Source organism: Nicotiana tabacum, chromosome 13 (genome assembly GCF_000715075.1).
Source record: "Nicotiana tabacum cultivar K326 chromosome 13, ASM71507v2, whole genome shotgun sequence".
NCBI classification, from domain to species: domain Eukaryota; kingdom Viridiplantae; phylum Streptophyta; class Magnoliopsida; order Solanales; family Solanaceae; genus Nicotiana; species Nicotiana tabacum.
The window spans coordinates 8,888,637-8,900,769 of NC_134092.1; the positions used below are offsets into that span (position 1 = coordinate 8,888,637).

General features: G+C 32.0%; 2 protein-coding genes across 2 annotated transcripts; both read left to right on the plus strand.

Moving 5' to 3' along the window:
- The first annotated feature begins 759 nt into the window (after positions 1 to 759).
- On the plus strand, positions 760 to 2,001 carry LOC107808661 (thaumatin-like protein). The gene is made up of 2 exons (XM_016633200.2): positions 760 to 1,025; positions 1,136 to 2,001. The coding sequence occupies exons 1-2, from the start codon at positions 965 to 967 to the stop codon at positions 1,807 to 1,809; spliced, it is 735 nt and encodes a 244-aa protein (XP_016488686.2). The 5' UTR covers positions 760 to 964; the 3' UTR covers positions 1,810 to 2,001.
- A 5,306-nt stretch (positions 2,002 to 7,307) lies between these two features.
- Positions 7,308 to 9,675, plus strand: LOC107808659 (glycerol-3-phosphate acyltransferase 5-like). Its single transcript, XM_016633199.2, has 2 exons — positions 7,308 to 7,998; positions 8,542 to 9,675. Exons 1-2 carry the CDS (start codon positions 7,462 to 7,464, stop codon positions 9,493 to 9,495), a joined length of 1,491 nt encoding a protein of 496 aa, XP_016488685.1. The 5' UTR covers positions 7,308 to 7,461; the 3' UTR covers positions 9,496 to 9,675.
- Positions 9,676 to 12,133: the final 2,458 nt, after the last annotated feature.

Consider the following 12,133-nt stretch of genomic DNA (forward strand, 5'->3'; position numbering starts at 1 on the left):
GATCACTTATTGCGGAGCGGAGGGAGTAAATACTAAGATTAAGTATAAACACCAAGTACAGTAAGTTGTTTTTGCTGATTTCAGTGAATAAGTTGGTGCCAGGAAGCTGTACTCATTTGGAGTTTCAAGAATTGCTCCTTTTTTCTCCTCGAGATCTATAATTGTAGGAATAAGTGCAAAATAACTTTATCAATCTCAAAACATAGTTGCACTTGCACACTAAAAAGCTCCTTTTTACACTCATTAAAAATTTAAAAAGTAAGAGGTGTCATTGGATTTCTTTGAAAATTAATCACCTTTTTTCAGTGGATGACCTAGCAAGAAGATTTTTAAGAATTTAATTTTCTAAACTTTTTCACTAAACTAAGTGGGAAAATTAGCTAAATCATTTCCATCCATATCCTTAACAGATTTAATTTTAATGTGTTTGCCAGCTTTGAACCAGATAAAATAAATAAGGGCAGTCTGATGCACATGGTATTGCGGTTCACGCAGGGTCAGGGTAAGGGTTGTACCCCAAAGGTGTGATGTAAACATTCTACCCTGCTTCCACGGCTCGAATCCGTGACTTGTACGTCAGACAAAGATAACTTTATCGTTGATTTAAGGCTCCTTGGATAAATAAATAGATTTAAAAAAATAAGCAAAGCAAAGTAGACATGATCATGATAGATTATACTGTAAAGATATAAATAACGAACAAACATGAATTTAATTATTGCTAAATATCTATAAAAGACCAGAGAAAATTATCATATTTTGCCCAGAAAATGTGGAACATGGAGAAAATGCATATAGAGTACCTCCCCTCAACTGCTACCACCTCTTCTACATGACCTATGCAGTTTTTTTCATAAATAACAAAGAGTTTTTCACACGTTAGAACTTATTTTTTCTCCCTTTACATAGTCACCTTTTGCTTACTTTCTCACTTTGTCAAATCAAGAATAAAATTCAGAAGAATATGAGAACTTATTCACATCTCTTGCTCTTCCTATGTTTGTCCTTTTATCTATCTTTTTCAAGTAATAATTCTCTCCCTATGTCTTTTCAATGCTTTTAAAGCTTTCCATAGGTAAGAATTTATCAAAATATTTAGACAAGTTTTCTAATGTTGTTTATGTTAAATATGCAGATGGAACTCAACTAATTATAGTGAACAATTGCAAAGAAAGCATATGGCCTGGAATTCTTGCAACAGCAGGACACGAGACGCCGAGCAACGGCGGATTCCATCTCAACATTGGCCAACAAGTAACACTTGAAATTCCTGAGCTATGGTCGGGAAGAATATGGGGTAGACAAGGTTGTTGTTTCGACGAAAATGGTAAAGGATCGTGCCAAACGGGGGATTGTTCCGGCCTTCTGAAATGTTCAGGGGCCGGAGGAATCCCCCCTGCAACGCTCGTTGAGATGACATTAGGAACTACAACTAATACAAGACATTATTATGATGTTAGTTTAGTTGATGGATTTAATATTCCTGTTTCTATGATTCCGATTGGTGGTATTGCTGGTTGTGGTGTTGCTGCTTGTGAAACTGATCTGAATCAATGTTGTCCTGAATATTTAGCAGTAAAGAGCAAAGGTAAAGTTGTTGGATGTAAAAGTGCTTGTCTTGCTACGAACTCTCCAAAATACTGCTGCACCGTAGAATTTGGTAACAAGAACACTTGCAAACCAACAGCGTTTTCGCGACTTTTTAAGACTATTTGCCCCAGGGCTTATAGCTATGCTTTTGATGAATCTACTGGACTTAAGAATTGTAAGGCGCCTCGGTATCTCATTACCTTTTGTCCTCCCAATTAATGGATCGAGCATCTCTATTGTCGCGGTTACTTACTGTTAAGAAAATAGACTTTGGGCCTGACATGTACGTTCAAGTGTTTGTTCGGTGTTAATTCAGTGTATGTAATTTCGTATATTTTTCTTATTAGTCTGTGTATTCTGTGTTTTACCAACAAATAATTCTGAATCAATATTTACACTGATGGCTAATGATATCTGATGTCTCCAATTTTTATCTAATATGTCATGCATTAACCCATTGGCTTATTGTCTATTTCTCTTTTCCTAATCCGAAGGCTATAAGTGGCTTATAACAATGACTAAAGGTTTTACCAAATGAAATTTAATTCTAAAACTAGGTTAGTTAATAATAAAAAGTAGATAGTACTTTTATTCTTTTCCCTAGTGCAGCTGGTCGTCCTGGACTTGAACCAAAGACCTCGATCAAGAAGTAAATTAGTTTGTCATAAAAGATCGCTGCCTACGTTCACGGAGTTGTAAAAAGAAGCAAAAATTTCTAACTTCTCTTTAGAAGCACTAACTTAATTTTTCAGAACAAAAATATTTTTACTTAAATTTATAGTATTTATCAAATTATCTATTTATCACATACGCCTCGCATGCTCTATCTCTGAAAACTTTAATTCAAGTCTATCACAATAAATATTTAAGATCATTTATCTATTTAAATAATAGTGATTAATTGCAAAGTTAATCTTAGATACCCTTTTTTTTAAATTGGCTATTAGAACACTATTTGGAAAGATTTCCAAAGACAAATTGTTTCACTAATATTGAAAAAAAAACTTGTTAAATGATTTAGCCAAACATAAATTGCTACTTTTTCAAAGTACCACTTTTCAAAGATTGAAACTCCATTTGAGAAGAAGTCATTTCAAATAACAAATATTGGAAGTTTTGTCAAACGAGCCCTTAGGTTGGTTGGTAATCTTTAGTTGGGCATATTGTATTATAGTGAAAGAAGTGCACAAATAGTCATTCTTAGGGCTGCTATTTAGAGATTAACCAATACTTATATTGTCCTGAAAATTTGAACTATTTTTTTTAATTTTAGGACAATTCAGGACATTTGTGTCCGGAAAATTGAACTGAAAAACTTATATTCAGGACACATTGACTAATTCTTAAATAGTAATCATTTAAAATGGCTATTTGGTGTCATTTCAAGTTTTAACTTAATTACATAATCATATACAATTTACCAATTATATACAATTAAATGGGTAATAACTGATACCACATCAATTTTTCCTTCTCTCTTCGTTGCTTTCTCTCTCTATCTCTCTCTTTCTGTGTGTTCTTTCATCCGCCCTAATTTTCTTCTTTCAATCTTCTCTGATTCTCTTCTCCTTTTTCATCTTTATCTTCTGCCTTATTCAAGGAATTGAATAATGCATTTCATTCGTTTAGTTATGGAGTTTAAAATTAGCAATTTTCTTTTTTGTTGCACACTTATTCGAATTGAAATTATAAATTCATAAAATTTAAGGGTGTTTGTCTCTCCACCATTGACAGTCATTAAAAAACTCAGAAGCTTTAATTCAAATTTGAGTTTTTAAAAATATTATTTGTTTGAATTTGGTGTTGTTGCAAAAAATTGGGAATATCCTTTGAAGTTTATATTTTAATTTTGAGGATTTTTGGTGAAGATTATAGTTGATTTTGACTGAATTTTCATATTAGAACTCGAAGAAAAAAAAAGAATACAAGACATACAAAATACATATAAAATTATATTAAAGTTGTATTATAGTTGTATGATGTTTGTATGAGTATTGTATTTAAATTGTATTCTGTTGAAGTTATATATTTTTTGTATGAAAGTTGTAAATAAGTTGTATATTATATAAAATTTAACATGATATGATTGATAGAGGGGCAACACCTGATTGTTGGAGTTACAATAAAATCTTAACTTTTCATGTGATCATAATGAAACTAACTTGGCCCTTAGGCTGATCTCAACATTGGAACGAAATAATCAGAAAACTAGGTAGGCCTACATATAATATCTTGCTTAAAATGCTTATTAGAGTGGGTAGATTTGGTAGAGTTGAGAATGTTTGGGAGAGCATGGAAGATAGGATCAGAGATTTTATCTTCAGTCTCGAACTTGATGGTTCTGAGAAAGTATAAAAATTGAAGAATAAGAAGAAGAAGAACACACCACATACAAAATACATACAAATCAATACAAATACATTTTAAATATAATTTGTATGAAAGTTGTATGATATTATATAAAGCATATCAGATAAACTGTAACTTAAAATACATTTGAAGATATATTAAAATTGTATTTAAGTTGTATAAAAATTGTACTTAAGTTGTATATTATTATACTTATATTATATTTGTATGAATGTCGTATGAAAGTTATAAACAAGTTTGGCTATCACAGTTGACTCCCAGACCAAACCGATTGAAATTGAAGAGAAGTCAGTTTTGGATAAAAGCATGCGTGAGTAGGTTGAGGCAATCGAAGAGAAGTTTTGGCATGGTGGAGGCAACCATCGATGACGAGGTCATCAGAATCGTAAATGGAGGTTAAGGAAATGGGAATTACCTAAGAGAGAAAGTTGAGTACAAGTTTTGGGTAAATTCAGAGGAATCGAATTAGTGAGTTGAGTAGATTATCACCAAGTACGGTGAAGGTGCATCGAAGGATTTTTTTTTCTATGTATAATCTCTTTTGGATGAAAATCTATTTTAGGGCGATAATTGATGAAGGATTTTTACCTAGAAAATAAAACAAATTCCTTCAGATGTGGGGGTGGATTCGAAAGGAACCAACGCTACCTTGTACACTTTTGTATGAGACTGTAGCTGCAACAACGATGTTGGTTTTAGGGTCGGGAAGAAGCATGGTAATTAAGGTAGTATTCAACAATTAGGAGTCTTTTAAGGGAATGTATATGAATTGTAAATAATATGTAGTTATAGCAGGTAAATAACAAACTTTAGAGAACTTCAGTAAATAAGTTTGTATTATGGTATAGGAATGAAAAATGGTATAGGAATGAAAAAATTCCATTGACCAATATGAGTAGCCCAAATGTAATTACATTTGTGTCTACGTTTATGTAGGCGCAGCATGGACTTCCGTTAAGCTTCACTTCAATTGAACTTTAACGTAGAATCTTAATAGTTTAGTTGATTGATTATCTAAATTTTAGCCTTGTTAAAAAAAATTTGTTTACTCGATTATTAAGAAAAAATTGGACTTTAACATAAACAACCACGTCGCCACCCCTTCCCCCTCCACGCCCCCACATCGAAAAAAGTCAACTTCTTGTTTATCCCGTCCTTAAGTATGCATTTCATTATTTGGATTGAAGTTGAAAAAGAGTATACGAACATTTTTTTTATAATTTGGATCTTTACTCTAATATGCAGTAAATTATATTGAGCATTTATTGTTCCAAGCATAGCAAAATACCACTAAAATATAGAAACAGTTCAAAGCTTAGTCGAGTTTTTACTTATTGCTAAGTAAATCAATTCCCTTTGCTTTAAAGATGATAAGACTATGGTCCTATTAACATATTCCTCATGTCCAAAACTATGTCTCTTCAACTAGTGTAACAAATGCTTGTATCATAGAATAGCGTTTCTTTTATGAAATTCCTTTCTTCATATCTCATGTGACAAAGATTTTTTTAATTAAAAAAGAAAATCAAGCAGTCGCTATCTGAAACTCGATAGTTTGGCTAATTTAGATAGGGTAAAGTTTGTTCCTTACTAAAATATTTTTTATTTTTCATTGCTCGAACAAGAGTTTTTTAGTTAAAGATGAAGGAATCTCAATCATCCATTGAGATCTCGAATGATCATGCTGTCAATATTGTACCGAGTTTACTCAACTAGTGTGACGAATATTAAAATAGCATTATGTTACAATTCCCTCCGAAAAGCAAAGAGCATATCTTGAAAGGAAGAAAATTCCATAGGCAGTCCAATTATTATTTAAAAATCCAAAAAAGAAAACGGGGTGAGAAACAGTTGAGCTACCAGTATAGCTTCAGATTAGAAACTCATACTCGGTATGAATATTTGGTGGACGAACTTTCACTTTTTGACCTCTCATTAATTTACAGCTTTTTATTCTCCACAAATGAAATGAAAGTTTGTGCTTAATTAACTTCAAATTTAATAAGGTTGGATTTTCCAAATTCAAATTTTTCATAAATGGAAACTGCCGAGCAGCTATCAGTTGGTAATTTTTACACGAAAACACTACTTTAACTAGTGGTATTAAAACTCAATTTAATGAATTCATTTAAGTCATAGTTAAGTGTGATATAATTAATCAAAGCACAATGTTTATCTACATGTGAAAGTTTAATTAGGTACAGCTATTTAGTTGCGTTGCAAAGCTGCTAGTCAACCATTTTCACATCCACTGTGTCTCCTTAAAGATAAAAATAAAAATAAAATGAGGAAAAAAAAAAAGAAATAAATGCTAGTCTATTTAAAGCCAGAACCCTCAAAATATCTTGAAAGACTAAGTTGGCATGAGCATTCCATTTGCGTCAGCTATCTATTACCAAAACTTGACACATGGGAGGGCCAAAATAAAATGATTATAATTTAAACACAACTTAATGCATATACGTTTATGTTATCACATAAAATTTAACTTGAACATGATAATTTCACATATAATTCGTCATAGAAAATGTGTCTGATGCGGAAGACATTACTATAATAGAGCAGAAAGAAGTCTTGTAGTTAAATTGATTTCTCTTACCTTGCCCTATCATACGTTACCGCAGTTCTAGTGATAGAAAAGTTATGTGGAGGCAGTAACCCTAATATGCAGGGAGATGACTAATTTATAATATGGCTTAATCTTTAATTCGGAACGTCCGTCAAGTAACAAATGGACGAGATTTGTCCATTATTCAATAGTTAAATTATGGGTTTAACATAATATTGGCCACATAATAAGAAAAATCTTACATATAAAACAAAAGAATAATTTAAAAAAAAAAAGATAAAACGTGTAAGGAGCAATTTAATTATAGTCAAGATGACGAGAGAGTTGAATCAAAATCTTCCGTTTGTGAAACACAAATCCTACTGCTTCAATTGAAGCAACTAATTATTCAATAAATGATATAGAAACTTTCCACTTGGCACTAACAAATGGCCACAAATAATATGCCACTTGTATTATATAGTTTACTAATCCTGTCATCTATGCCTAAAAGTGATCCAAGTAACCTGATAATGAGGTGGATACATGGACCCCACTCTAATGACTCCCACAAATTATTTTTAAAAAATGTTAGTAGAAAAAATTAAAATAGTTGGTAGAGTTAAGTAACCAATCTTTGCATGTAAACGTGGCGTATAATCTTAATATTCCACATAAATATGTCCACCTTATAAAATTAATGCAAATTTAGCTTATAGCTAGCTGAATATAAATAAGGGTTTTCTATGCATTAAACGGTAGTTGTGAACAGATAAACGACCTCATTCTCTCATTAGAGCATAGTCAAAAAAACGTTCCCTTTACAAAAACATACAATCCTTATATTCACTACTCTTCTACTCAACCAAAACCATTTCTTGATTTCAAAGTTTCCTTACAAAAAATACAAATTAACACCAAAAAATTTGAAGATAATAATCAGAAAGTTAAAAATGGAATCTGTTATTTCTGAGTTCGAAGGAATTCTCTTGAAAAATCCTGATCCTTTTTGTTACTTCATGTTAATGGCTTTCGAGGCATCGGGGCTAATTCGATTTGCTCTATTGCTAATATTATGGCCGATAATTCGAGTTCTCGAGCTATGTGGAAAAGGGGATGTTGGATTAAAATTTACTATTTTTGTTGCCACAGCAGGAATAAGAATATCTGAGATTGAAGCAGTTGCTAGAGCTGTTTTACCTAAGTTTTATTTTGATGACATTAATATGGAGGCTTGGAAGATATTCAGCTCATTTGATAAGAGATTTGTGGTGACAAAAACTCCAAGAATTATGGTGGAGAGATTTGTGAAAGAACATTTACGAGCTGATAATGTTTTTGGTACTGAACTTGTTGTTAGCAAATCTGGATTTGCCACTGGATTTATTAAAGATGAGTTTGACTCGATTTCAGATCGGATTGCTGCATTATTTGGTGATGAACAACCTAGCTTAGGCCTTGGTTGTTCTAGATTCCTTTCTTTGTGCAAGGTACGTACAAAAATTCTAGTATAGTAGTAGTAAGTATATTTACCAAAAATTACTACTATATCTCAAACAGAATGATAAAAAATGTTTTTTTCTTTTAATGCCAGCATTGGTCATGTAATTAAATATAGGATTTAACTTATCTATACTAACAATAGAATAAATTTTTATACTAGTTGTTTGATTTAACCTATTATTGTAGGTTGCCCTACTTTATTCTTGCATTTACTAATTCATTTATTATGGGCACTTACCTTTTTTTTTTATTTTAGATAACTTGATTGTATAAAGTTTTTAACACTATTACATAGAAGTTAAACTTGTAAATATATTGTTAAAGGATTGATGTAACTTAATTATATAGGAGTATTATATACTAACAAGTTTCTTAATATGTTATAGCGCGTAATTTATCTTATTTTATAAATCAGTAATCTTGCATTACTTTTTTATGGATGGTTACCTAGTTAACTAATAATTGCACTAATAGTGAAAATATTCTTAATTACAAGTTAAACTTATTTTTAAAAATGTTGCATGTAACAGGAACAATCACAACCACCATTCTTGAGCAGCAAAAATGAGGACTACCACCACCTTATTATCAAGCCATTACCAGTAATTTTTCATGACGGTCGTCTTGTTATTCGTCCAACACCATTTTCATCACTAATAATCCTTCTATGGATTCCATTTGGCATTATATTGGCTATAATTCGAATTGTCATTGGCTTAATATTTCCATTTTGGATAGTTCCCTATTTAACTCCTTTATTTGGTGGAAAAATCATTGTTAAAGGAATACCACCACCATCGGCCTCAACCACAAACTCGGGCGTGCTATTCGTCTGCACACACCGAACTCTCATGGACCCTGTCGTCCTTTCCACCGTACTTCAACGTAAAATCCCAGCAGTAACTTACTCAATCTCCCGATTAACCAAAATTTTATCCCCAATACCAACAATCGGTTTGACAAGAATTCGAGATATAGACGCGCAAAAAATCAAACGTCAACTCGAAAAAGGAAATTTAGCTGTTTGTCCTGAAGGAACAACATGTAGGGAACCATTTTTATTAAGATTTAGTGCACTTTTTGCAGAATTAACCGATCGTATAGTGCCAGTGGCTATGAATTATAGGGTTGGTTTTTTTCATGCAACAACAGCTAGGGGATGGAAAGCAATGGACCCAATTTTCTTTTTTATGAATCCTAGACCAGTTTATGAGGTAACATTCTTGAATCAGTTGCCAATGGAAGCCACGTGTTCATCTGGGAAAAGTCCACATGATGTTGCAAATTATGTTCAAAGGATTTTGGCTGCAACATTAGGGTTTGAGTGTACAAATTTTACGAGGAAAGACAAGTACAGAATTCTTGCTGGTAATGATGGAATTGTATCACAAAATTCCAGCACTAATTATGGGATTAAAAAATTGGTAAGCACGTTTCTACATGTGGTGAGCACAAGAAAGAAGATGATTATGAGCTTGTTTTAGTGATATATTTTACCTTGTAACATTTAAGGTTTATTCTTTTAATTATTATTTTCACCGGAAGTGTTGAATAATGTACATTATTGCTACTGCTAGTGTAATTATTTTTACAATTTTCATTAAGAGAGAGATCTTGTTTTGTTTTACTTTTTGATCAATTGATGTTGCTATTTTCATTAATAAGTTTTTGTTCCCTATTTAATTCTTGCAATTTGATCTAATAATATAAGTCAAATTATAAAGTAGTCAACGAATTTATTACGTATCAACCACTACTAATATATGTATTCGACTTGGAAATTTCTTTTGTTTACGGTTTCCTTTTTTGTACTCGCACTGTAATATTTCGAGCACTGATAACAAGACACCATTGGTCCCTAAATATTTTATTTAAATCTCCTATAACAAAATATCATATAATTTATGAAACATATTATGAACCCGAATCCACAACACAAAGTAAATGAGGAAAATGATAAGTTTAATTCATAAACCCAAAGAGTCAATCATTACAATAATAGAAACTAGAACTAAGAAGGAGATTCACAGAAGAAGGATAGAGAGAGCGCACGGAGAACAAAAAGAAATAGTCCAGAGGAAGAAGCCATAAGAACCGAGACGAGAGGAGAACAAAGTTCTCAACAATACGCATAATCTCAAAATCACCGACCACTACTCTTTTAATAGAATAGTTCTTGGGCTCACTACTGAACCCAGATCCCAAATTAGCCTGACTTTATTGCTTGTTCTCGGCCCAATAGCTATTAGGGTAAAAAAAACTTATACTCAAAGGATAAACATAATAAAAATAGCACGGGCTAGCCAGTTTCGGACTGGTAATTGAAAAATAGTCAGTGTTTGCAAAGGCATTGAAAAATAGCCACTATTTTGCTGCAATACGGAAAGTTCCAGCATAATATACTCGAGATTTGTGCACATGTGTATGAACTTCCAGCATATTATGCTGAAACTCCAATACGTGGAAAGTTCCAGCATAATATACTGGAGATTGGAGCACCTGTATATGAACTTCCAGCATATTATGCTGGATCGGTATATTATACTGGAACTCCAGTATATTATGCTGGAACTCCAGTATAATATAAAATACTCCAGTATAATATACTGGAGTTCCAGTATACTTATGTTGGAACTCCAGTATAATATACTGGAATTCCAGTATATTATGCTGGAGTATTTTCCGGATTTTGAACAGTGTTTTCGTTCAGATTTATCTTTACATGAAAAGTAGCTAAATTTCGATTACTTTTGAAATTGTAACTATTTTTTAATCACGACTTGTAAATCTGGCTATTTTTGAATTTCTCCTATAAACGTACCTTATAATTCAGCTACTATTTCATAAAATATCGTCAAAATATTAGCTTCCTCGGTTTCTTGCTTTGTTCAAAACCTCACAAATCAAAATTGTCTGCTCATCACATCTCAAATATGTACAAATTATATGTAAAAATTGCAAGGCATGCAAATGAACTCTTAAGCAAAATGTCGTGCGTGAGGTGATGGTTGATAAAGTCGATTATTGAAGAATTCATTCCTTAATGAAAACTATTCATATCGTGGTAAGAGAGCTTCAATCTCCTTGTCAATGTGAAATTTATATGGATTAGAATTTCAAGAAAAAGTAGGACATTATATCTAAAAATTTGGAGCTTGATAGACATTAGAAATTCACGTAAAATTAGGAAAAGTATTAAATATTACAATTGTCTATTACGAAATTATTTATTGAAGATGCTTTTTATATTTTGAAGGAAATAAAAGTCTATTAATATTTTAAAGAAATTTTAAACGATCAACATTTAGTGTGAAACATTCATACTTTTATAATAATATAGATATAGATATAAATATAGATTTAGGGAATTCAATCATAGAAAATTATCAAAAATTTAAAGATGATTCTATAATGGATGGTCTTGAATTTTTATCCCCTGCTTGCCCAGAGGCAAACCTTTTGTCTCCCGCTTGCTTTATGGGCAAAGCTTTTTAAACTTAAAGTTTGTCCATGGGGCAAACGGGGTCAAAAGTTCAAGACCACCACATCCAAGGTCATTCATATAATTGACCCATTTTTTATCTTATTCGTTTGAGCATATTATGTTACAACCCATGTTTTCGTACGTACGAGTATGTCGTAAGTCAATTGATGTAAGCTCAGAAATGAAATCATATTTGAAAAGTTTACAAAGTTAGATAATCATGTTAACTTGGAGGTTACAAATATTTAAGATCATGGACTACAGGTACCAAGAGGGCTGGAAGGCTTAGAAGCTAAACCAATTGAAGAAAATAAGTTTCGTCGGAAGTCGATAAGTTGGGAATGTTACAACATATACTTTTGGGGTGAGACTAGGGAGATTAACATGATAAGGAGGTTATGTTATGAGTTATGTTAGTCTTATGATATTCGTGTGTTATGTTTTGAAGTCAAGCGAGTTGTGGAACAAAAGTCGATGAAAGTCATCACAAGTTACGTTCATCAAATTTACTGAAACTTTGGGTCAATTGTAACTGCGATTTTCTCTCAATATACTTAGAGTTAGAGGGTTTTCCACCTCTCAAATTGAATGTCTATGAGTCTAGTTTCTAAAGCATTAAACTGTTTATCGATACGACA

Bases quoted from the DNA above. Each gene is read 5' to 3' on its own strand.
- LOC107808661 (XM_016633200.2), top strand. From the start codon at position 965: ATGAGAACTTATTCACATCTCTTGCTCTTCCTATGTTTGTCCTTTTAT. The intron at 1,026-1,135 runs GTAATAATTCTC...TTAAATATGCAG, and splicing joins CTTTTATCTATCTTTTTCAA to ATGGAACTCAACTAATTATA.
- LOC107808659 (XM_016633199.2), top strand. From the start codon at position 7,462: ATGGAATCTGTTATTTCTGAGTTCGAAGGAATTCTCTTGAAAAATCCT. The intron at 7,999-8,541 runs GTACGTACAAAA...TGCATGTAACAG, and splicing joins GATTCCTTTCTTTGTGCAAG to GAACAATCACAACCACCATT.